General features: G+C 39.9%; 1 protein-coding gene across 4 annotated transcripts; it reads right to left on the bottom strand.

Moving 5' to 3' along the window:
• Positions 1-9449: 9449 nt before the first annotated feature.
• On the bottom strand, positions 9450-20368 carry LOC307075205 (myosin heavy chain, fast skeletal muscle-like; the record flags this gene model as incomplete). 4 transcript variants are annotated; one of them, XM_079735711.1, is made up of 39 exons in its annotated part: positions 9450-9470; positions 9571-9702; positions 9784-9879; positions 9978-10082; positions 10167-10337; positions 10416-10541; positions 10646-10849; positions 10941-11249; positions 11343-11467; positions 12438-12603; positions 12703-12886; positions 12968-13164; positions 13257-13375; positions 13547-13673; positions 13766-14155; positions 14243-14333; positions 14419-14564; positions 14648-14824; positions 14919-15161; positions 15257-15512; positions 15595-15731; positions 15808-15931; positions 16049-16166; positions 16271-16358; positions 16473-16546; positions 16907-17210; positions 17303-17473; positions 17570-17719; positions 17806-17924; positions 18074-18212; positions 18522-18625; positions 18795-18893; positions 18976-19039; positions 19123-19215; positions 19338-19449; positions 19570-19597; positions 19690-19846; positions 19937-20070; positions 20140-20368. In XM_079735711.1, the coding sequence occupies 39 exons, from the start codon at positions 20366-20368 to the stop codon at positions 9450-9452; spliced, it is 5829 nt and encodes a 1942-aa protein (XP_079591837.1). The 4 variants fall into 4 exon arrangements, with proteins under 4 accessions (XP_079591837.1, XP_079591838.1, XP_079591840.1 ...); XM_079735712.1 differs by having other exon boundaries at positions 19937-20080; positions 20162-20368; XM_079735714.1 differs by having other exon boundaries at positions 19344-19449; positions 19937-20080; positions 20162-20368.
• Between the last annotated feature and the right edge of the window lie 1975 nt (positions 20369-22343).

Below are 22343 nucleotides of genomic sequence, written 5' to 3'. Positions count from 1 at the left end.
GATCTCATTACAACTTAGGGGGAACCACAAACATGGCATTTTTAAATACATATATATTAAATATATATTTAATATATATATATAATATAATGTATATTAAATATATATTTTCAACTTCATAATTTATTTGTAAATAATTCTTATTGGGGGGAAAATTTCATGCTTTTCGAAAGTTCTCTCCCCGGGATATGTGCCCATGTTTGTGTTTTTTCAAAATGAACAATGATTCAAAACTAAACTTATTCAGCAGCATCCTTTCTCTATTGAGAAAAAAAAAATAGCAATGCTGTTACCATCTGTATTTGTTCTATTGTATTTGTGATTAAATATGAAGTTAACATAGTTGGTCAGTTTACCTTGCCACCATCCCGGCCCCTGACCCTTAGCTTGTTGACCTGAGTCTCAGCGATATCAGCACGTTCCTCAGCCTCCTCCAGCTCATGTTGAACCTTCCTGCACTTGGACAGGTAAGAGTTGGCCTGCTCCTCCTGTAGGAACATTTGTATTGTGTTAGTTTGAATAAGATGTACTTATTATTGATGCAATAACCTGATATGTAGTTTCAACTTACCGCTTCCTCAGCCTGCCTCTTGTAAGCCTTCACCTTCAGCTGCAGTTTATCAACAAGATCCTGGAGTCTGGCACCATTCTTCTTATCCTCCTTAGTCTAAAGTGATGAAAATGGTTATACGAAATTCGACTATAATATTTTCTGATATTCAATAATTTGAATATTATTTTCAATATAAGCATGGTAAACCTGGTAGGTGAGTTCCTTCACTCTCCTCTCGTATTTGCGAGAATTGCGAGTTGACCCTCAACCTCTGTTTCCAGCTCACGCACCTTAAGAAATCAAATATATTCTATAAATATACTCTTATTATACTGTAACTATATAGAGATCCATGTGTGACATTATCTCACTCTAGACTCCAGTTTCTGGAGCTGCTTCTTGCCACCCTTCATGGCCAGGTTCTCAGCCTCATCCAGGTCTTTCACAATAACTTCCAGGTTCTTCTTCATCCTCTCCAGGTGAGAGCTAGTATCTTGCTCTTTCTTCAGCTCCTCAGCCAACATGGCAGCCTAATCAAAAATAAAATGTTTTAATATAGACTTCAATTTTTAATCCATGAATGAACAAATCCAACCTACATCAGTGATAGCCTTCTTGGCCTTCTCTTCAGCATTCCTGGCTTCCTGGACGATGTCGTCCACCTCACCCTGGACTTGGACCAGGTCAGTCTCAAGCTTATTCTTTGTGTTCAGGAGGCTTGTATTCTAAAATGAAGATCAATGTTTGCAAGCAGTTATGACCTGCAATAATCTTGCTAAATATTTTGGGAAACTTTTCTTGGAAGAATCTGACTGCTGCCGTACGCAGACAGAGCAGAGCGCACTGAGCTTGGCCTGCAGCATTCTGAGTAGAGACAGCAGGCTGTAACACTGAATTTAAGCCCTCCTAGTTTTCTGATCAGCCATAAGTCCCAAGCCATTATTTTGTCCGAGTCAGTCCCTGCCTGTTAAAAAGACTACCTAAGGTAGTTCTTCACACTGACTCACATCAGTAGCATCCAGCTCCTCTTTGTCAACAATGCTGGCCACAGTGATCTGACCCTGACTGCACATGGGTAAGTCGTGGGGGTTGGTGGTGATGACGGTCATTTCTGGAGAAAATAAATGGATAAAATTATGGTTATTTGAAAAACATAAATTTGTACTTCAGGGACATCCATTACAAACTTCAATTACATTTGGTACTTCAAATACAGATTGAAATAAGTTAAAGGCAACGCCTTTAACTTATTTGCTGTATTACAGTACATCTAACAGTAACATTTATTTATCACAACTACACCATCTTACCAACGATCTCAGGTTTGTGGTTGGTCATCATCTGGTAAAAGATGTGGTAGCCTCTCGGCAGGAAGCTGGAATGTCACTCAGGACTTTTCCAGCAGATCTATAAGGCCCATTTACGAATCAAAACCTATTCCACCAATAATGACAGTTTATTTATTGGTGTTTGGGTACTAGATACTTACAAGTCTCAATGTCAGCGCTGGACAATTTACCAGTTGCACCGAAATGGATTCTGATAAATTTACCCTGTTTAGAAAAGTCTTATTTCAGTTTTTGTCAAAGATCAAGGATGTCATTTCATTTTTTGTCATACTAAGTTTGTACTTATGAAACGAGATGAGTTGTCATTTCTCACAGTCTTGGCATTACCGTAGGCCTCCAGCAGGGGATTTGCTGCAATAATTTGGTCCTCCAATGACCCCTATGATGAAAGTTCCAGTATTCCTCCTCAGTTCTCAGGGCATCCCTACATCGCTTGTGTGTTGCGAAAAATGATTTCATTTACGTCTACATCATTTGCTTATACATACCAGTAAGCATGTTCTGGATGGCATTGTCAGAGACAGAGAAGATGTGGGGTGGAGCCTCCATACACTTCTTGCCTCTGTAGGCATTCACAACCTCCTGATCGTACACTGGGAGCCACTTGTAGGGGTTTACAGTGGCACAGAACAGCCCAGAGTAGGTCTGAAGGAAATCATTCGGAGATTATCATTAATATGATCTGTGATATTGTTAAGTAATAATTAACTTCATGTAGTCTGAGAAATATCTTACGTAAATCATCCAAGCTGCATAACGCTCTTTGAGGTTATACAACACAGAGGCTTCATTGAGATGGGTCATCATGGCCATGTCCTAAATTTTGCCATGCTTGGGAGGATTCATGGGTGTAACATCAGCCTCCTTGACTGTCCTCTACTAAAACAGGAAAAAAGAAAATGGTTATCTTTGAAACATGTGTCAAACTGTTTTCTACATGGCAATAAATGAACTGAGCCTACCTCCTCTATTTCCAAAAGTTTAACAGTGACTTTGCCACCGTCCTTCTTAATGATGGGACACTTCATGTTCAGCTCCTTGACATCAGCCACATATGCAGCACTCTTGGCATCAAAGGGTCTGCTCTGGGCCTCAATCCTCTTCTTTTCTGGCTTACGGAGGTAAATCGCAGCCTTGCCGTAATAGGCCATCTCTGCGTCCGTACTCATGGTGGCAGCTTACTGTCAGACAAAGACAGGAAATATTTTTATGTATCTCAAATGCTATTGTCCTCAGATTCTTCTCATAGAGATTGGTATGGCTGACATAAAATAGCTCTTACCTTGTGCTTCTTCCAATGAGAAATCTTCAAGTTCAGCCCTGAAATTGAAAGACAAAACATTGTCAACAGTCAAGTGTGTAACCTACTTCGGAAAGTACTTCAGGAAAGCTTGCCAACATTCAACGAGGAAAAAAATATTTACTTGTAAATGCAGATTCATAGTCAGAAAAATCCAATAACACAGGATGTCATGCATGTGTCATGCAATGTAATATTTTTGCTTAGAACAATCTCTAAACTTAACATCAATATCGAGTGAGAGTCAAACTATGCATGGAAAATTTGAATAATTTAGATCTGTTACATCACTCTGCATTACCCTCTAGCCTTAAGTGGTTCAACAAAATTGTTTGTTCTTTGTGAATTGTCAAAACAGGCTGTAGCCCAAAAACATAGTGTGAATTCAGCAATATGGCTATAGTAATACGGCACATAACTTTTTTGAGCACGTCAGTCTCATCAATCACGTCAGAATGTTGTTCCACCTTCATGATTAAGAACAGTGTATATATTGTAATGACAGGTTTATCAAATCTCTGTTATACCTCTAAATTAAACGTTTCAAGTGAAAATCAAACATAGCATCAAAGTTTTGAATGAAAGAGAGCTTTCGCGTGACTCTGACTTACCACCAGTTGTTTCTTCCTCAACTGCCCTGCAAGCTGTTCATCCCTGTTAGGGTCCTCTTATATAGCAGACCACAGGTTAAGTACACGCTAAATATGGGCATGAGATGCAAACCCGCTTATAGATTTGGTTTTCTTTTGCTATGTGTTCTGTACAAACTATTGGGCGGATTTGCAAATAGCAAATGAACACATGCAATGAAGAACAATTAATATTATAACAGTTTTAGTGTGATGTAAGATAATAATAATAATAATAATAATAATAATAATAATAATAATAATAATAATAATAATAATAATAATAATAATAATACATTTAATTTGTAGAGACCTTTACATTCAGAAATCTCAAAGTGCTACCGAGTTTAAGAGAGAGAAAAAATAGAATGAAAGGGGTTGTTAAAACATAAAATACATAAACAGTAAAAGGGAAATTAGCAAAAGGCTTTTTTAAAAAGATAAGTCTTAAGTTTTTTTAAAAAACAGCTGTAGTCTGTGGGGGTTTCAGGTGGTCAGGGAGGGCATTCCATAGTCTTGGGGCAGCAGCGGAGAAAGCCTGATCGCCCATGGTGCGGATCTTGGTCTTTGGTGGTCTGGGTGTGTGCTGATGCAGAGCGAAGGGTGCGTGAGGTGTCTGGAGGGTGAGGAGCTCCTGGAGGTAGGAGGGAGACCTTGAATTCAATTCTGAATGCGACAGGGAGCCAGTGAAGGGATTTGAGGATGGGGGTGATGTGTTCAAATTTGTGCACCCTCATCAGGATCCTGGCAGCGCTGTTTTGTATATGCTGTAGCTTCTGGATGCTCTTGCCAGAGATCCCGATGAGGAGTGCATTGCAGTAATCCAACCTGGAGGAGACGTGGACGAGCCTCTCTGAATCTGCCAGGGTGAGTGTAGGCCGGAGTTTTGCAAGGTTTTTGAGGTGGTAGAATGCGGTCTTGCGGAGGTGATTGATGTGGGTGTCATAATTTAGTTGCTGGTCCATTTTAACACCCAGGTTGGTGACAGATGTGGAAGGGGGAATCTTTTGGCCAGAGAAAGTGATATTGGTGATGCGGGAGGAGCGGAGCTGATGTGGAGTGCCGATGAGGATGGCTTCTGTTTTAGAACTGTTTAATTGCAGAAAGTTGAGCTTCATCCACGCCTCTATCTCCTCCAGGCAGCTGGTCAGTGTGGATGTTGGCGGGGGGCAAGAAGAAGTGGTGGTGGTTCTGAGGTACAGCTGTGTGTCATCAGCATAGCAATGGTAAGATAACCCATGCCTGCTGATGACGCTGCCCAGGGGAAGCATGTAGATGGAGAAAAGGGTGGGGCCCAACACCGAGCCCTGGGGGACAGCGCAGGTGACACTGTGGGTGTGTGATTTTGCTTTGCCCAGGGCGACGTGCTTGGTTCTGCCGGTGAGGTAAGAGGTGAACCAGTTGTGTGTATTTCCTGTGAGTCCAATGGTGTATTGCAGGCGGTGTAGGAGGATATTGTGGTTGACTGTGTCAAAAGCAGCTGTTAAATCCAAGAGGATGAGAAGTGATTGGGAACCGGTGTCTGCTGCCAGGAGGTCGTTGGTGACCCTGACCAAAGCAGTTTCTGCACTATGGCCAGGGCGGAAACCAGACTGAAATTTCTCAAACAGATTATTTTGTATGAGGTGATCCTGAAGTTGTGCTACAAGTGTTTTCTCCAGAGCCTTTGACAGGAACGGAAGATTGAAGATGGGCCTGTAGTTTGAGAGAACTTCTGGATCCAGGGTGGGTTTTTTCAATAATGGTCTGCCAGCAGTTTTTAATGCAGGTGGGATATGGCCGGCCAGGAGGGAGTGGTTAATGATCTTGGTGATGAGTGGAGAGACGGCAGAGATGTTGGTCTTCAGCAGGGCTGAAGGGAAGGGGTCCAGTGCACAGGTGGAAGATCAGCGTAATCTATCTAAACATTTAGCCCTATAAACTATTTGATGTATTCAGTTGATTTACTGCGCAAGATACACATGATGATCTATTTTATACTTCTTAACATTTCTCTTTGACTTTGCCAATTTATATATGTCCCCTATCTTAAAGATACTTGAACACCAAGAATGACGAAATATATAAATAAGACAATAAAACGTTTTTCTATTATTAAGACCATAACTGGATGCTTACTGCTTACAACGCACTGGACTTTGTGTTTCAATGGGGAAATCTGACTCTTTCTATGGATGTAGTGTTGCAGTATGTAAATAGGATTTTTGAGATTTCAAACCCATCACTATTTCTATCTTATCCATCTTGTCAAAGATTTATTCTAATAAATGTCTGCCGAAATATTGGTATTTGAGAAAGGATGAAAAACGCCAAAAAATGTCATTCATATCCCCAATGCCATGAACTACAGAGGGACGCAGATTGTTTTTAAGTTCTGATTATGGAAAGTAAAGAAATACTACAAACTCACAGAAAAGACAATGTCAATTGAGTCAAATTTAGAGCACAGGCAGTATATTTACAAATAATGTTGTTTTTCATATACAGACAATTTATTCTTGACTTTAAACCAAGTGTAGAAACCACCGCACTAGAAGTTTCAATTATGTTTCTTTTATTTAGACTCTGTTTCGTTGTCTGATGTGTCTGGTCAAAAGTACATTGATATATTTGATGAAATATAATCAAACATCGAGAGCACACGTTGACTTCAACCAATCAAGCCAGTCCCTGAGGACGTAATCGTCAAGGTGGTTCATTATCAACAAGTTTGTGAGAGATGTATTTGGATCCAGCGTTCGTAAAGGATTTAAAGCTGACTCATTTTTGGCAAATATAAAAAAATATATTTTTATTGATACATTTTTTTTTCATTGCTTCTGCTGAAAATAAAACTCTGTTAGATTCAATGGTTGAAAATGGTTTCCATAGCAATGGTCTATTTAAAGCAGAGTTATTTCTGCTATACAGAAATAACAGAAGGCTAAATTCGACAAAGCCGTGCAATCAAATAAATATATCAAAAGTTACCACTTTACAATAAGGGTACAATAATTAACCATGAAATAATATTAGCTAATGCAGATATATGCATTAACTAACAGTTAAGTTCATGTTTATTAATCGTATTCATGTTCTTCACAGAGAAACACACCAAAATCCCTGGCCTCCTACACATTATACAAGGGAACTGCAAATCAGGACTGTATTGAAGCAATGATTAATGGATAATTAATCTATTAATCGCACAGCCTTATAGGGCTGTGTGATATGACCATATATATCGGGAGATGGAAAAAAAAAAAAAAAAGTGTTTCAATCTATATTACTCTCTATTTGGATGATCGTGTCCGAGAGAGGGTTGGGCTTCTTAGTATAAAGATACGGTGTATGTGGATGTGTGGTGCTCCGTCTGAGTAGCGCCTTATTCTGATGTTCATGTCCGAGTGGGGGTTTAATTTAGTATAATATATATATATATATACATATATATATATATATATATATATATATATATATATATATATATATATATATATATATATATATATATAAACGGTTAACTTGACTTGAAACGCCTTTCAAGTCAAGTTAAGTTAATTTATTGTCAAATGCACAACTTTACAGGCAAAGCAGTCATAGCTGGCAATGAAATTGTTGTGTCCCAAGCTCTCCTTAACAATATAATAATAAAAAAAATAGTATAAGATAAGAGTAAAAAGAGTAACAAAGAACAAAATAGTTTAAATTAAGTTTAATTAAAGCTAGAATATGTACAGTGTATATATATATGTGTGTGTGTGTGTGTGTGTGTGTGTGTGTGTATATATATGTATATATGTGTGTGTGTGTGTGTGTGTGTGTATATATATACATATACATACACACACATATATAAATGCATATATGTATGTACGGCACATACAATATAACAATAACAGTAAGTGTCAATAAAGTGTCTCAGTCAGCTTATGTAGTGCAGTGTGCAGTAGTAGTAGTAGTTATTGTGTGTGTGTGTGTGTGTGTGGGGGGGGGGGGATGCAGGATCTTAGGGTTAACAGTTCAAAAGTCTTGTGGTGCTCGGAAAGAAGCTGTTCTTGAGCCTGGTGGTTCGTGTTTTGATGCTCCGATACCATCTGCCTGACGGTAGCAGAGTGAACAGTTTCTGCCTAGGGTGGCTCTGGTCCCTGAGAAAAGTCTGTGATTTTCTCCTACATCTCGAGTGTAGAGGTCCTGTAGAGATGGCAGATCAGACCTGGTGATGTGTTGTGCAGTTTGCACAACCCTCTGCAAAGCTTTGCGGTCGCGGTCATTGCAGTTCCCATACCAGGTGGTGATGCAGCCAGTCAGGATACTCTCGATGGTGCATCTGTAAAATTTGCAGAGTACCCTGGAGTCCATACCAAACCTCAGTCTGCGGAGGAAGAAGAGCCGTTGTCTCGCTGCCTTCACAATAATGTTGGTGTGGTGTGACCAGGACAGGTCCTCAACATCACTCATCACTCAACATTATAACGCTAATACACAACGACGATACAAAAAATGTATCACAAAGTTGCCATGGGTCGCAACACGCCCCCCTCCTTCCTAGAACAAATTAATTTTTTAATCGTAATTCCACTAGTGTTCGAATTCCAGCTGAAACAGTGGGTTTACTTACAAAATAACAACGGACCAGTGGACGAGCCGAGTTGCGCCAAGTACTTGCTTATTGGATATGTGCTGGAGATTTCTGAAACTTGAAACTTGAATATTTTATATTGATAATATACTTATTCGGTTTACTGGCTTCAGTACTTGAGATTTCTGAACCGGAGTGAAGTTTAGTTTTTATTTTCATAAACATATGTTTATTTGGTGCACTATTGGAGATTTCTGAAACATGAAACAGTGTTTTTTACTTTAATTATTTATTTAGTTTTTGATATGATGAAAGTTCTTCTCAACATCACTTCCAAATAAAAGGACAAAAGAGAAAGGTAAAGTTAAAGTTAATTTGTATTTAGTTGATAGGATTATTAAAAAGTTGTCATGAGGCTTGTGGTCATTCTGGGTGGACATTTATTCATAGAATAACCTCATTGACAGAAAATGTACTATTTTGTGATATATATCTTAATCGATATATGAAATGACCCATATCGTGGTAGAAGATTTTTCCATATCGCACTGCCCTAGGATCACCAAGCCATTTAACATACTTCCCATTAGATTGAACATAAGTGCATTTGTTTGGGCCAGTGTGATTATAGAAGACAAGGGTATCAATATTTAGTTTAAGAAATTGTTTTTTGGTTCATGGTTTCCCTGTATGAATTGTTATCTCGTCTTATCTCTAAAATATACAGTAAACCTTCTCCATGGCACACCTTTTGAATCATGTATACATGATTCAAAATACACAACTAAGGAATCTACATATAATATTTAAGTGAACATTTATTTCATAGCACCCATTTCAGAGTCATGCTTATCTGTACAGTTCTTTTTTCGTGTCATTGATCTCAACTGAGTTGTTGAAATGTTAATGAATGGTCCAATGTTATTCAATTAATCATTGAATCTACCAACAAAAAAAGAGGCTTTGGAATAATATTTATTTCCATTTACAATTCACAATAAACATGAAGTCATATTTTATGACATGTCTTACTAAATGTACAATGATTCAATACAACTTATTCAGCTGCCTCCTTACCCTGGGGAAAACAAAAGTAAATGAATCATTAAACCAACCGTATATATTTTTTGCATTTCATTTCATTCTAAGTGAACGGGCTTATACAGTGATGAACTCACCTTGCCGCCATCACGGCTCTTGGACCTCAGCTTGTTGACCTGAGTCTCAGCGATGTCAGCACGTTCCTCAGCCTCCTCCAGCTCATGTTGAACCTTCCTGCACTTGGACAGGTAAGAGTTGGCCTGCTCCTCCTGTAGGAACATTACGATTTTGTTTAAATAAGTACAAAATTTATGCAATAACTTTATTTTTATTGTGTCATTTCTACTTACCGCTTCCTCAGCCTGCCTCTTGTAAGCCTTCACCTTCAGCTGCAGCTTATCAACTAGATCCTGGAGTCTAGCACCATTCTTCTTATCCTCCTCAGTCTAAAGTGATGTAAATGTTTATGCCCCAGATTCTTAACTGTAATCTTTTCTGATATTCATTGATTTTAATATTATTATTCAATATAAGCATGGCATACCTGGTAGGTAAGTTCCTTCACCCTCCTCTCATATTTGCGGACACCTTTTACAGCATCTACTCCACGTCTCTGTTCACCCTCAACCTCTGTTTCCAGCTCACGCACCTTTGGTAATCAAATATATTAAATTAATATAATTTAATTATGCATCTTTTACTGTATATACATCCATAAGGGACATTATCTTACCCTGGACTCCAGTTTCTGAAGCTGCTTCTTGCCACCCTTCATGGCCAGGTTCTCAGCCTCATCCAGGCGGTGCTGCAGGTCTTTCACTGTGACCTCCAGGTTTTTCTTCATCCTCTCCAGGTGGGAGCTAGTATCCTGCTCTTTCTTCAGCTCCTCAGCCATCATGGCAGCCTAATAAAAAATATAACGTATTTACGAGGGTAACATGAATGTCCAATTCAACAAATTAACAAATAATAGCAAACCTACATCAGTGATGGCCTTCTTGGCCTTCTCTTCAGCATTCCTGGCTTCCTGGACAGTGTCGTCCACCTCACCCTGGACTTGCACTAGGTCAGTCTCCAGCTTCTTCTTTGTGTTCAGAAGACTTGTATTCTAAAATGAAGATCAATGTTTGCAAGCAGTTATGACCTGCAATAATCTTGCTAAATATTTTGGGAAACTTTTCTTGGAAGAATAGAGTGTTCTTGTTGTTTTACCTGAGAGTGCAGAAGTCCAACGCGCTCGCTTGCATCAATCAGCTCTTGCTCAGCTACTTTGCGGCCTCTCTCTGTCTGCTCCAGAGCTGCTCTCAGCTCCTCAATTTCAGCCATCATGAGACCGTTCCTACGGTCCACCATGGCAGCCTGCTCCTTCAGGTCTTCACCTCCTCTGATAGCATCATCAAGATGCAGTTGGGCATCCTAAAATGAACATAAAAACCCAACAGAAAAGGTCACAACATGATTTGAAAGCAACTATATTTTATATTTGCTGATTACTTTTTTATTTTACCTTAAGCTGTCCCTGAACATTCCTCAGCTGCTTCTGAGCCTCAGCAGCCTGGCGGTTGGCATGACTTAGCTGGATCTCCATCTCATTCAAGTCTCCTTCCATCTTCTTCTTGATTCTCAGAGCATCATTCCTGCTCCTGACCTCAGAGTCCAGCGTGCTCTGCATGGAGTCAGTGATCCTCAGGCTGTTCCTCTTGATCTGCTCCATCTCCTCATCCTTCTCAGCCAGCTTCCTGTCAACCTCACCCTTAATCTGGTTGAGCTCCAGCTGGACACGCAGAATCTTGGATTCCTCATGCTCCAGAGTACCCTAAATTATAAAACAATGTTAGAATATTTAATTGAAAGGACATATTCTACTTCTCAATCAAAAGTTATAGCTGTATTATTAAATTATCATCACCTCAGCTTCCTCAAGAGCTGTCTGGATCTCACACTTCTCAGTCTCCATCTGCTTCTTGGACTTCTCCAGCTCATGGATGCTCTTTCCAGTCTCACCAATTTGTTCAGTCAGGTCAGAAATCTCCTCTGTGGATAGGGTTATATATACATATTGTTATCATTCCTTTCAATCTTTATGTGTAGTAATCTTAGGGTGTATTCAGAACTACCTTGTTTGGTTCGAACCAAACCAAAAAAATCGCTGGTGCAGACCTTTTGGGCTGGTGTGAATACAAACCATCGAACTCTGGTGCGGACCAAACAGCCGGTCCGAGACTCAGCCGGAGAGGTGGTCTCGGTTCGCTTCCAAACAAACCCTGGTGTAGTTCGCTTGAGTTGTGAAAGGGATCGCGCTCGGTCCGACCCAGTTCTAAAAATAATTTGCCTTTTTGGACGCAACAGGCTCCCATTGCTGCTTGTTTATTGATATTGTTTGATTAGCGCGGTAAATTCAAAGAATAACGTCACGTTATCAAACCGGCATCACGTTATCAGACCCGTTAAAAATGAGTCGTGGCTCAAAATGGAGCGAAGAGGAGACGAAATGTCTTTTGGATATTTGGGCAGACGCCAACATAAATAGTATGTTGGAGAACAGTTTTTAAAATTCCGATGCATTTAATACATTCAGTACAAGGATGGGGAGAAGGCGTTCGAGCGGTCCGCTGAAAGCATAACATCATAAAATCGACGTTGTGCCAAACGCCTCTGATGCACCAAAAGTACTGCAAATGTTTGTAACTGTATGAAACCAATCAGTATAAGCACAACGAGGGCAGCACGCTGAATCTCCATAATCTCCAGTTTGTTTACTTTTTTAAAATTATTTACTTTTTTTTTATGCGTTAACTCGCCCCCCGACCGTCTAGTCCAATGATTGAACGATGTATGCACACAGACAAATTCTTGAGAAAAAATGCAATGTGAAAAGGAACCGCACCAAACCATAAAATAAACATTGCGGTTTGGTCGGGACCAAAGAGATCGAATTAAGGACTTTCCTGGTGTGAATATGCCCTTAGAAAACGTTGATGCCAATTTGAACAGTTTAACTCACGTTGGAGGTTCTTGTTTTCACGCTTCAGGGTCTCCAGCTGATCCAGAGCTTCTTCATAGGAGTTCTTCATCTTGAAAAGCTCAGTGCTAAGAGAACGAGCCTCTTTCTGAGTTCCCTCAAGCTCTGCCTGGCCCTCCTCATATTTCTGCTTCCAGTCAGCCAAAACCTGCACAATATTGTTTATAAAGTGGTACATGTTAATCACTTGAAGAATAATCAAAGCATAATACAATTTAAACGGCCATCTCAATGAATGACAACACACCTTGTCAAAGTTCCTCTGCTTCTTGTCTAGGTTGGCTGCCAGTCCGTTGGCCCTCTCAACATCAACCATGAGGTCCTCCACCTCACCCTGGAGTCTCTGTTTGGTCTTCTCCAGAGAGGCACACTTTGAGTTCACAGCCTCAATCTGTTCCTCAGCCTCCTGAAGGCGCTGGGCAAGCTTTTTCCTGTTAACGTGTCACATGGTTTAATTTGTGGACATTCATCAAATTGTTTATTCTAGCTAAGGTATTAAGTATTTGACTCACTTGGACTCCTCAAGCTCCTCTGTGCGCTGGATAGCATCAGTTTCATACTTGCTCCTCCACTGAGCCACCTCACCGTTGGCCTTGGACATTCCACGCTGCAGCTCAGCCTTGGCCTCCTGCTCTTCCTCAAACTGCTCCCTCAGAAGGTCACAGTCATGGCGGGCTGATTGCACACCATGTGCAAGAGCATTCTTGGCCTGCAAAAGGTAATTGACTCATTTAATTAAAAAAATAGAACCTGCATGACATAATGGATCCAGGGAATTAAACAATTTGAATGATGTCATACCTTGACTTCCTCCTCATTTTGCCTCTTCAGCTCCTCAATCTGCTGAGTAAATGCCTGCTTGCCTCTGGTGAGCTGGGATACAAGACCCTCTTTCTCCTCAAGCTGACGACCAAACTCACCTAGGAGACGAAATAAATTGTTTTCTATGAAATATAGCAATACCACATTATTCCATATATATGAATAAGGTTAGCCTGCATTTGCTTGAGATTAGTGTTAAAGTTATATTGGGTGATGGTTAGGGTTATTCAAATATGCAGCATTGTTTTTAGTTAATTGTGAATTCTAACCATTCTCTGTCAAAAGCCTTGCTCTCTGAGCACTGATGTCATTTATCTGGCGACTGTTCTCATCACTCTTGGCCTTGATTTCACTCAGCTGGTCCTCCAGGGTACGGCACATCTTCTCCAGATTTCCCTGGTGATACAACGTTTTAGTTTTTGGCACTAGTGGTTGCTTATACGAATTATACTGTATTATTTTCATTTTTTATTTTAAAAATATTTCACCTTGGCCTTAGCAACTGCTTCCATGTTGCTGGAAAGGTCGTCAATCTCCATCTTGTACTCGCTCTTCTCCTTCTCAAGCTTCTGCTTGACACGCTGGAGGTTGTCAATCTGCTCTCCCAGCTCTGCTACACTGTCAGCCTGCTTCTTACGCAGAGCAGCAGCAGTGGCTTCATGCTGCAGGGTGGACTCCTCAAGGTCACGACGCAGCTTCTGGAACTCAGCCTCACGCTTCTTGTTCATCTCAATCTGAGCAGCAGTGGCTCCACCAGCCTCCTCAAGCCTCTCACTGATCTCTTCAAGTTCTCTGGAGAGATCAGCTCTCTGCTTCTCAACCTTGGCACGAGCAGCACGCTCAGCCTCAATCTCTTCCTCCAGCTCTTCAATACGGGCCTAATAAGTTAGTAACACATCATATTTTGTACAAATGTAATATTATTTAAGGGACATTGATGTGGGATTGTCATATAAATTGCTTACTTGCAGCTCCTTGATTTTCTTCTGAAGCTGAGCACCCAGGGACTGCTCATCCTCAATCTTGCTTAGAAGCTGACTGGTCTCAAAGTCTTTTCTGATGAGGGAACAACACAACTTAATGATAGAATCCTTGTATGGATGTTTCTAATAAGAAGCAGGATTTTGTTTAATCACATTACTTTTTGAGTTTCTCATCAGACTGCTGTTTGTCGTTCTCAAGATCCATTATGGATTCCTGAGCCAATTTCAGGTCACCCTCAAGCTTACGCTTGGCGCGCTCAAGGTCCATACGGAGCTTTTTCTCTTGCTCCAGAGAACCTTCAAGCTGCAATTAAAGAACATATGTAATTACACTGCATTTCAGAATTTTTTATGTTTTTTCTAATGTCATATAAAATGTAACCTCACATCATCCACTTGCTGTTCAAGCTTGGTCTTAGCCTTGGTTAGAGAGTTGACTTTGTCTTCCTCTGCCTGTAGGTCATCAAGAGTCTGCTGATGTGCCTCTTGGAGGGCTTTCTTTTCCTTTGACAGCTTAGCAACACTCTCGTCTTGAGAGGCCATCTCCTCAGTCAGGTTCTTCACCTAAAGAAAACAAAATAACGTATTATACTTTCTAATTTGTAATGTGGTAGCTTCTGTGTATAATTTTGTTCACGTGCTGACAATCTTGACAAACCTTGTTCTCAGTGGCATGCTTCTCCTTCTCCACTTTGGCCAAGGTGAGTTCTAGGTCATCAATGTCCTTTTTGAGCTCAGAGCATTCATCCTCCAGTTTTCTCTTCTTAGCAGTCAGCTCAGCATTCATTTCCTCCTCATCCTCCAGTCTCTCAGTTGTCTCCTTGAGTCTGGCCTCCAGCTGGATCTTACTCTTGATGAGTCCCTCACACCTCTCTTCCGCATCATTCAGATTATCCCCTTCCTGTTTACAATGTGTCGTCATATCAGTCATATCACATGCCATATCACATGTATCTCAATTTGTGTACTTCTTGACGCAAACAATTGTTTACTTACAGAGGCCACTTGCAGAGAAAGATCATTTTTCTCCTGAAGGAGGGAAACCATCTTCTCCTCAAGTTCCTTCTTCTTTGCCAGGGCAGTAGCCAGGTCTGTTTTCATCTTGTCATAGTTCTCCTTCATCTGAGAAAGCTCCTTTTCAGTTTCAGCAGTCTTCAGAAGAGGCTTGATCTTGTAGTAAACCTTCATCCATGGCCAGTGTTTGACATTCATGAATGAGCGGATGTTGTACTGAATAGTGTAAACAGCTTCCCTGTGGAAAAAAATGCAGTACATTTAATACACAATTATTGAATTTACTAAATAGGCATATCTTCTTATGAATCTAAACATACCTTGTCTCAAGCATCTTCACATACTCCTTCCTCATGAGGAAACCACGACAGAGAGCCTGGATCATTCCGACCAAGGACGCCAGCTTCTCATCTCGCAACTCCTCAAGAGTACCCAGAAGACCAGCTTTGAAGAACACCTTAAGGTAAGAAAAACATAGTCAGATTGTAACTTCTAATCATGTATAAAAATACTTTTGACAACATTAAGCATACCTTGGTGTGTCCAAATTTGTACTCGTCGTGAGGCACATCAATGGACCCAAGCAGTTTCTCAGAAGCCTTCTTGTTGTCAATGAACTGTCCCTCAGGAATGACACTGGCATTCAGTACTTTGTATCTGTAGGAGTGCAATGTGAAGTGTTTAAAATAAAAGTTATTGTACAAAAGTTATATATATCCGAGGTCATCATTTTAAAATTGTGACAGTATAATTGTGCAGTCAATGAGGCCAAACCTCTGCTTGAAGTCAGCATAGAGGATTCTGCTTGGGAAGCCCTTCCTGCAGATTCTGATGCCCTCCAGTACACCGTTGCACCTTAGCTGGTGGATAACCAGGAAGTTCTCCATCATTCCTGTGAAATGTTATAGATTTCCTAGCATTTAAAATGACATTAATTTTTCTATATTCTACTACAGCGCCAACCTGTAATGTAGAAAGTATTTAAATAGGTATTACCTGGAACTTTTGACTCATTGGGAATGAGACAACGCACAAAGTGAGGATGGGTGCTCCTCAAATTCGTCATCAGCTTGCCCAAATTTTCCTGTTCAAGTGAGATATATATATATATATATATATATATATATATATTTAAATTGAAAGCGAATACAAATACATTTATTTCACTTATGAACTTCAGTTTCCTCTGAATGCTTACCCTGAACTGTGAAGACACAGTCTGCATGGAACCACCCTTCTTTTTGCCACCTTTTTTGGCACCACCGCCAGCCTCTAAAATATCACATGAACATGAAATGAGAGTTACAATTCCATAGAAACATTGAAATATGCAAAGTCTCATTACTTAAAGGGGACATATTATACCACCAGGTGTGAGTGTGATTAGCCATACTAGCCGTTTCAAAAATCTGCCCCATATGACATCACTAGTGGGTGTGTCCACCTAGATCTTTGCTGGACAGATCAGTCTACCAGCCTACCCAGTGGACTTAAGTAAATGTTGCTCATCTATCCAGCACAGATCTAGGTGGACACGCCCACTAGTGATGTCATACGGGGCAGATTTTCGAAACGGCTTGTAAGGCTTATCACATAATATGTCCCCTTTAAGACCTCAAAAAGATAATTTACCTTCAGCAGAAACAGCTGGATACAGAACAGGAAGCAGTTTGTTTGAGGACTTCTGGTACAACTGAATGACAGAATCATTCAGGGGATCCTTGTTCTTGTCCAGCCAGCCTGCGACGCTGTAGCCAACGGTACCAGCATAATGCACCATGGCGAAGTCAGCGTCAGCCTTGCCCTTCCCCGGCTTTGGCTTCTCAAATGCTTTGTTTTTGCCAAGATGCTGTTCATACAGCTTGTTCTTGAAAGAAGTGTCTGAGGCTTTGGGGAACATGCACTCCTCTTCAAGGATGGAGAAGATGCCCATTGGCTATTTCGAAAGAAATATTAGGAAACATTATGATAAGATAGTTTTGAATCATACAGAGAAAAGTGATTTTTTGTTTTACATGTCATGTTTACCTTCTCAATAAGCTCAATGCAGGCAGCCAAGTCCATGCCGAAGTCAATGAACTCCCAGATGATACCCTCCTTCTTGTACTCCTCTTGCTCCAGGACGAACATGTGGTGGTTGAAGAACTGTTGCAGTTTCTCATTGGTGAAGTTGATACACAGCTGCTCCATACTGTTGTACTGATGGAGAACATTAGTTTAGCAAATGTTCATCCACTGAGACACTGCTTTGCCTTTAAGTCAGCAAAACTATTATTGTAAGAAATGCAAACTTACATCAAAGATCTCAAAACCAGCAATATCCAGCACACCGATGTAGGATGATCTTGGCTGTTTGGTGTCCAGCATTTGGTTGATACGGATGACCATCCACAAAAACATCCTCTCATAGATAGACTTGCCCAGGGCACTCACTGAGTTATACACCTAGAGCAGGGTGGAAGATTAGATATACATACAAATGGCTACTATTGGATTCACTTCTTGATATTTATTCCATGGTATTTTCATACCTGAGGTACTGTCTGTCCCTTAGTGACAAACTCGTTTCCGACCTTCACTCTGGGGTAGCACAAACCCTTGAGCATGTCAGCAGAGTTGAGACCAAGCAGGTAGGAGATTTTGTCAGCCTCTAAATTGTTTATATGAAAGGAATATGATTACAATTTTGAAGGAATTTTGGAACTGCTACACATTTTTACATTTTGTAAATACAACTATATACAGCAAACATAGACTTTGAAAATGTCTGTTGGTTGGTTCAATACATTTTCAACTCACCCTCATTGCCATCAGGCTCAGCCTGCTCCTCACGCTGCTTCTGCTTGAACTTCATGTTACCGTGGTGAAGCACAGCACCAGTAAACTTGTAGATGGCCATCTTCTCCTCAGTAGTGAAACCCAAAATATCAATAGCAGCCTGTAGGAAAACAAAGTATATCATTAAACAATAATTTCAAAGATGTTGATACAAATGACAGACCCCCCCCCCCCATACCTCGGTTAAAAACATGCGAAGCATAATGGAATCTGACTGCTGCTGTACACAGACAGAGCATAGTGCACTGAGCTCGGCCTGCAGCATTCTGAGTAGAGACAGCAGGCTGTAACACTGACTTTAAGCCCTCCTAGTTTTCTGATCAGCCATAAGTCCCAAGCCATTATTTCGTCCAAGTCAGTCCCTGCCTGTTAAAAAGGCTACCTAAGGCAGTTGTAAACACTGACTCACATCAGTAGCATCCAGCTCCTCTTTGTCATCAATGCTGGCCACAGTGATCTGACCCTGACTGCACATGGGGAAGTCGTAGGGGTTGGTGGTGATGAGGGTCATTTCTGGAGGAAGAAATTGAAAAAAATATGGATATTTTAAAGATTTGTACTTGAAACAAACATTACAACCTTTAATTAAATTGAGTACTTCAAATGCAGATTTAAATAATTTAAAGGGAACCCTTTATACATCTACAAATTACTTTTATTTCTCTCTGCTACACCATCTTACCAACGATCTCCGGTTTGTGGTTGGTCATCATCTGATAGAAGATGTGGTAGCCTCTCTCGGCGGGAAGCTGGAATGTCACTCGGGACTTCTCCAGCAGATCTATATGGCCCATTCATGAATCAAAACCTATTCCACCAATAATGACAGTGTATTCATTGGTGTTTGGGTACTAGATACTTACAAGTCTCAATGTCAGCGCTGGACAATTTACCAGTTGCACCGAAATGGATTCTGATGAATTTACCCTGTTTAGATAAGTCTTATATCAGTTTTTGTCAAAGATCAAGTATATAATTGAGGTTGTTTGTGTTATTAAGTTTGTACTTACGAAACGAGATGAGTTGTCATTTCTCACAGTTTTGGCATTGCCGTAGGCCTCAAGCAGGGGATTGGCTGCAATAATCTGGTCCTCCAGTGACCCCTATAATGCAAGTTCCAGTATTCCTCCTCAGTTCTCAGGGTATCCCAAACACTATTGTGTGTCGTGTGTCTTTTATGATTCTATTTTTGGAATATAGTGTGCTGATTATTTTTTAAACTTACCTGAATTTTTCCAGCGCCTTGGTCCTTCTTCTTGTCACTACTCACTGAGATGGTAGCAAAGTACTGAATGACACGCTTGGTGTTCACAGTCTTTCCAGCACCGGATTCTCCACTGGGTATGAAAAGAAGGTAATTAACAATTTCAGATTCTTTGTGAGATATTTGTGTGATACGATTTTTATTTCTGATGTTAAATAATTTAACTGAACATCAAGAATGGATATAAACTTACGTGATCAAGACCGACTGATTCTGTCTATCTGCAAAATAAATGAATGAAAGGATCACATTTATTCAAACAATTCAACCCAAAATTATTTAATTTACGTCTACATCATTTGCCTATGCATACCAGTAAGCATGTTCTGGATGGCGTTGTCAGAGACAGAGAAGATGTGGGGTGGAGCCTCCATACGCTTCTTGCCTCTGTAGGCATTGACAACCTCCTGATCGTACACTGGGAGCCACTTGTAGGGGTTTACAGTGGCACAGAACAGCCCAGAGTAGGTCTGAAGGAAATCATTCAGAGATGATCATTAATATGATTTGTGATATTGTTAAGTAATATTTACATTTATTTTATATGGGGAAAATCTTACGTAGATCATCCATGCTGCATAACGCTCTTTGAGGTTATACAACACAGAGGCTTCATTGAGATGGGTCATCATGGCCATGTCCTCAATTTTGTCATACTTGGGAGGGTTCATGGGTGTAACGTCATCCTCCTTGACTGTTCTCTCCTAAAACAGGCAAACAATAAAATGGTGAACTTTGAAACATGTGTCAAACGGTTTTCTACATGGCAAATGAACTGAGCCTACCTCCTCTGTCTCCAACAGTTTAACAGTGACTTTGCCACCCTCCTTCTTAATGATGGTACACTTCATGTACAGCTCCTTGGCATCAGCCACATATGCAGCACTCTTGGCATCAAATGGCTTACTCTGGGACTCAAGCCTCTCCTTTTCTGGCTTACGGAGGTAAATCGCAGCCTTGCCGTAATAGGCCATCTCTGCGTCCGTACTCATGGTGGCAGCTTACTGTCAGACCAAGACAGGAAATATTTTGATGTATCTCATATGCTTTTGTCCTCAGATTGTTCTCATAGAGATCGGTATGGCCGACATAAAATAATTCTTACCTTAGAAGTCTTCAAGTTCAGCCCTGAAATTGAAAGACAAAACATTGTCAAAAGTCAAGTGTGTAACCTACTTCGGAAAGTACTTTAGGAAAGTTTAGCAACATTCAACAAGGAATAGTATATTTACCTGTAAATGCAGATTCATAGTCCGAAAAATCCAATCACACAGGATGTCATGCATGTGTCATGCAATGTAATATTTTTGCTTAGAACAATCTCTAAACTTAACATCAATATCGAGTGAGAGTCAAACTATGCATGGAAAATTTGAATAATTTAGATCTGTTTAGATCTGTCCAGATCACTCTGCATTACCCTCTAGCCTTAAGTTGTTCAACAAAATTGTTTGTTCTTTGTGAATTGTCAAAACAGGCTGTAGCCAAAAAACATAGTGTGAATTCAGCGATATGGCTATGGTAATACGACACATAACTTTTTTGAACACGTCAATTACATCAATCACGTCAGAATGTTGTTCCACCTTCATGATTACGAACAGTGTATATATTGTAATGGCAGGTTTATCACATCTCTGTTATACCTCTAAATTAAACGTTTCAAGTGAAAATCAAACATAGCCTCAAAGTTTTGAATGAAAGAGAGCTTTCGCGTGACTCTGACTTACCACCAGTTGTTTCTTCCTCAACTGCCCTGCAAGCTGTTCATCCCTGTTAGGGTCCTCTTATATAGCAGACCACAGGTTAAGTACACGCTAAATATGGGCATGAGATGCAAACCCTCTTATAGATTTGGTTTTCTTTTGCTCTGTGTTCTGTACAAGCTATTGGGCGGATTTGCAAATAGCAAATGAACACATGCAATGAAGAACAGTTAATATAATAACCGTTTTAGTGTGATGTATGATCAGCGTAATCTATCTAAACATTTAGCCCTATAAACAATTTGATGTATGCAGTTGATTTACGGCGCAAGATACACATGATGGTCCATACATTTAATTTGTATTTTATACTTCTTAACATTTCTCTTTGACCCTGCCAATTTATAAATGTCCCCTATCTTAAAGATACTTGAACACCAAGAATGACGAAATATATAAATAAGACAATAAACGTTTTTTTATTTTTAAGACCATAACTGGATGCTTACTGCTTACAACGCACTGTACTTTGTGTTTCAATGGGGAAACCTGACTCTTTCTATGGATGTAGTGTTGCAGTATGTAAATAGGATTTTTGAGATTTCAAACCCATCACTATTTCTATCTTATCCATCTTGTCAAAGATTTATTTTAATAAATGTCTGCCGAAATATTGGTATTTTCACACAGAGAACGGGTGAAGGAAGACAAAATATGTCATTCATTTCCCCAATGCCATGAACTTATAGGATACAGAGGGACGCATATTGTTTTTAAGTTCTGATTATGGAAAGTAAGGAAATACTACAAACTCACAGAAAAGACAATGTCAATTGAGTCAAATTTAGAGCACAGGCAGTATATTTACAAATAATATTGTTGTTTTTTGTATGCAGACAATTTATTCTTGACTTTAAACCAGGTGTAGAAACCACAACACTTGAAGTTTCACATCAATTATGTTTCTTTTATTTAGACTCTGTTTCGTTGTCTGATGTGTCTGGTCAAAAGTACAGTGATATATTTGATGAAATATAATCAAACATCGAGAGCACATGTTGAGTTCAACCAATCAGGCCAGTCCCTGAGGACGTAATCGTCAAAGTGGTTCATTATAAACAAGTTTGTGAGAGATGTATTTGGATCCAGCGTTCGTAAAGGATTTAAAGCTGACTCATTTTTGGCAAATATAAAAAATATATTTTTATTGATACATTTTTTTTCATTGCTTCTGCTGAAAATAAAAGTCTGTTAGATTCAA

This window comes from Pollachius pollachius (genome assembly GCF_949987615.1).
Source record: "Pollachius pollachius genome assembly, chromosome: 4".
Classification (NCBI taxonomy): domain Eukaryota; kingdom Metazoa; phylum Chordata; class Actinopteri; order Gadiformes; family Gadidae; genus Pollachius; species Pollachius pollachius.
This window is presented reverse-complemented; position numbering and strand designations above follow the sequence as displayed.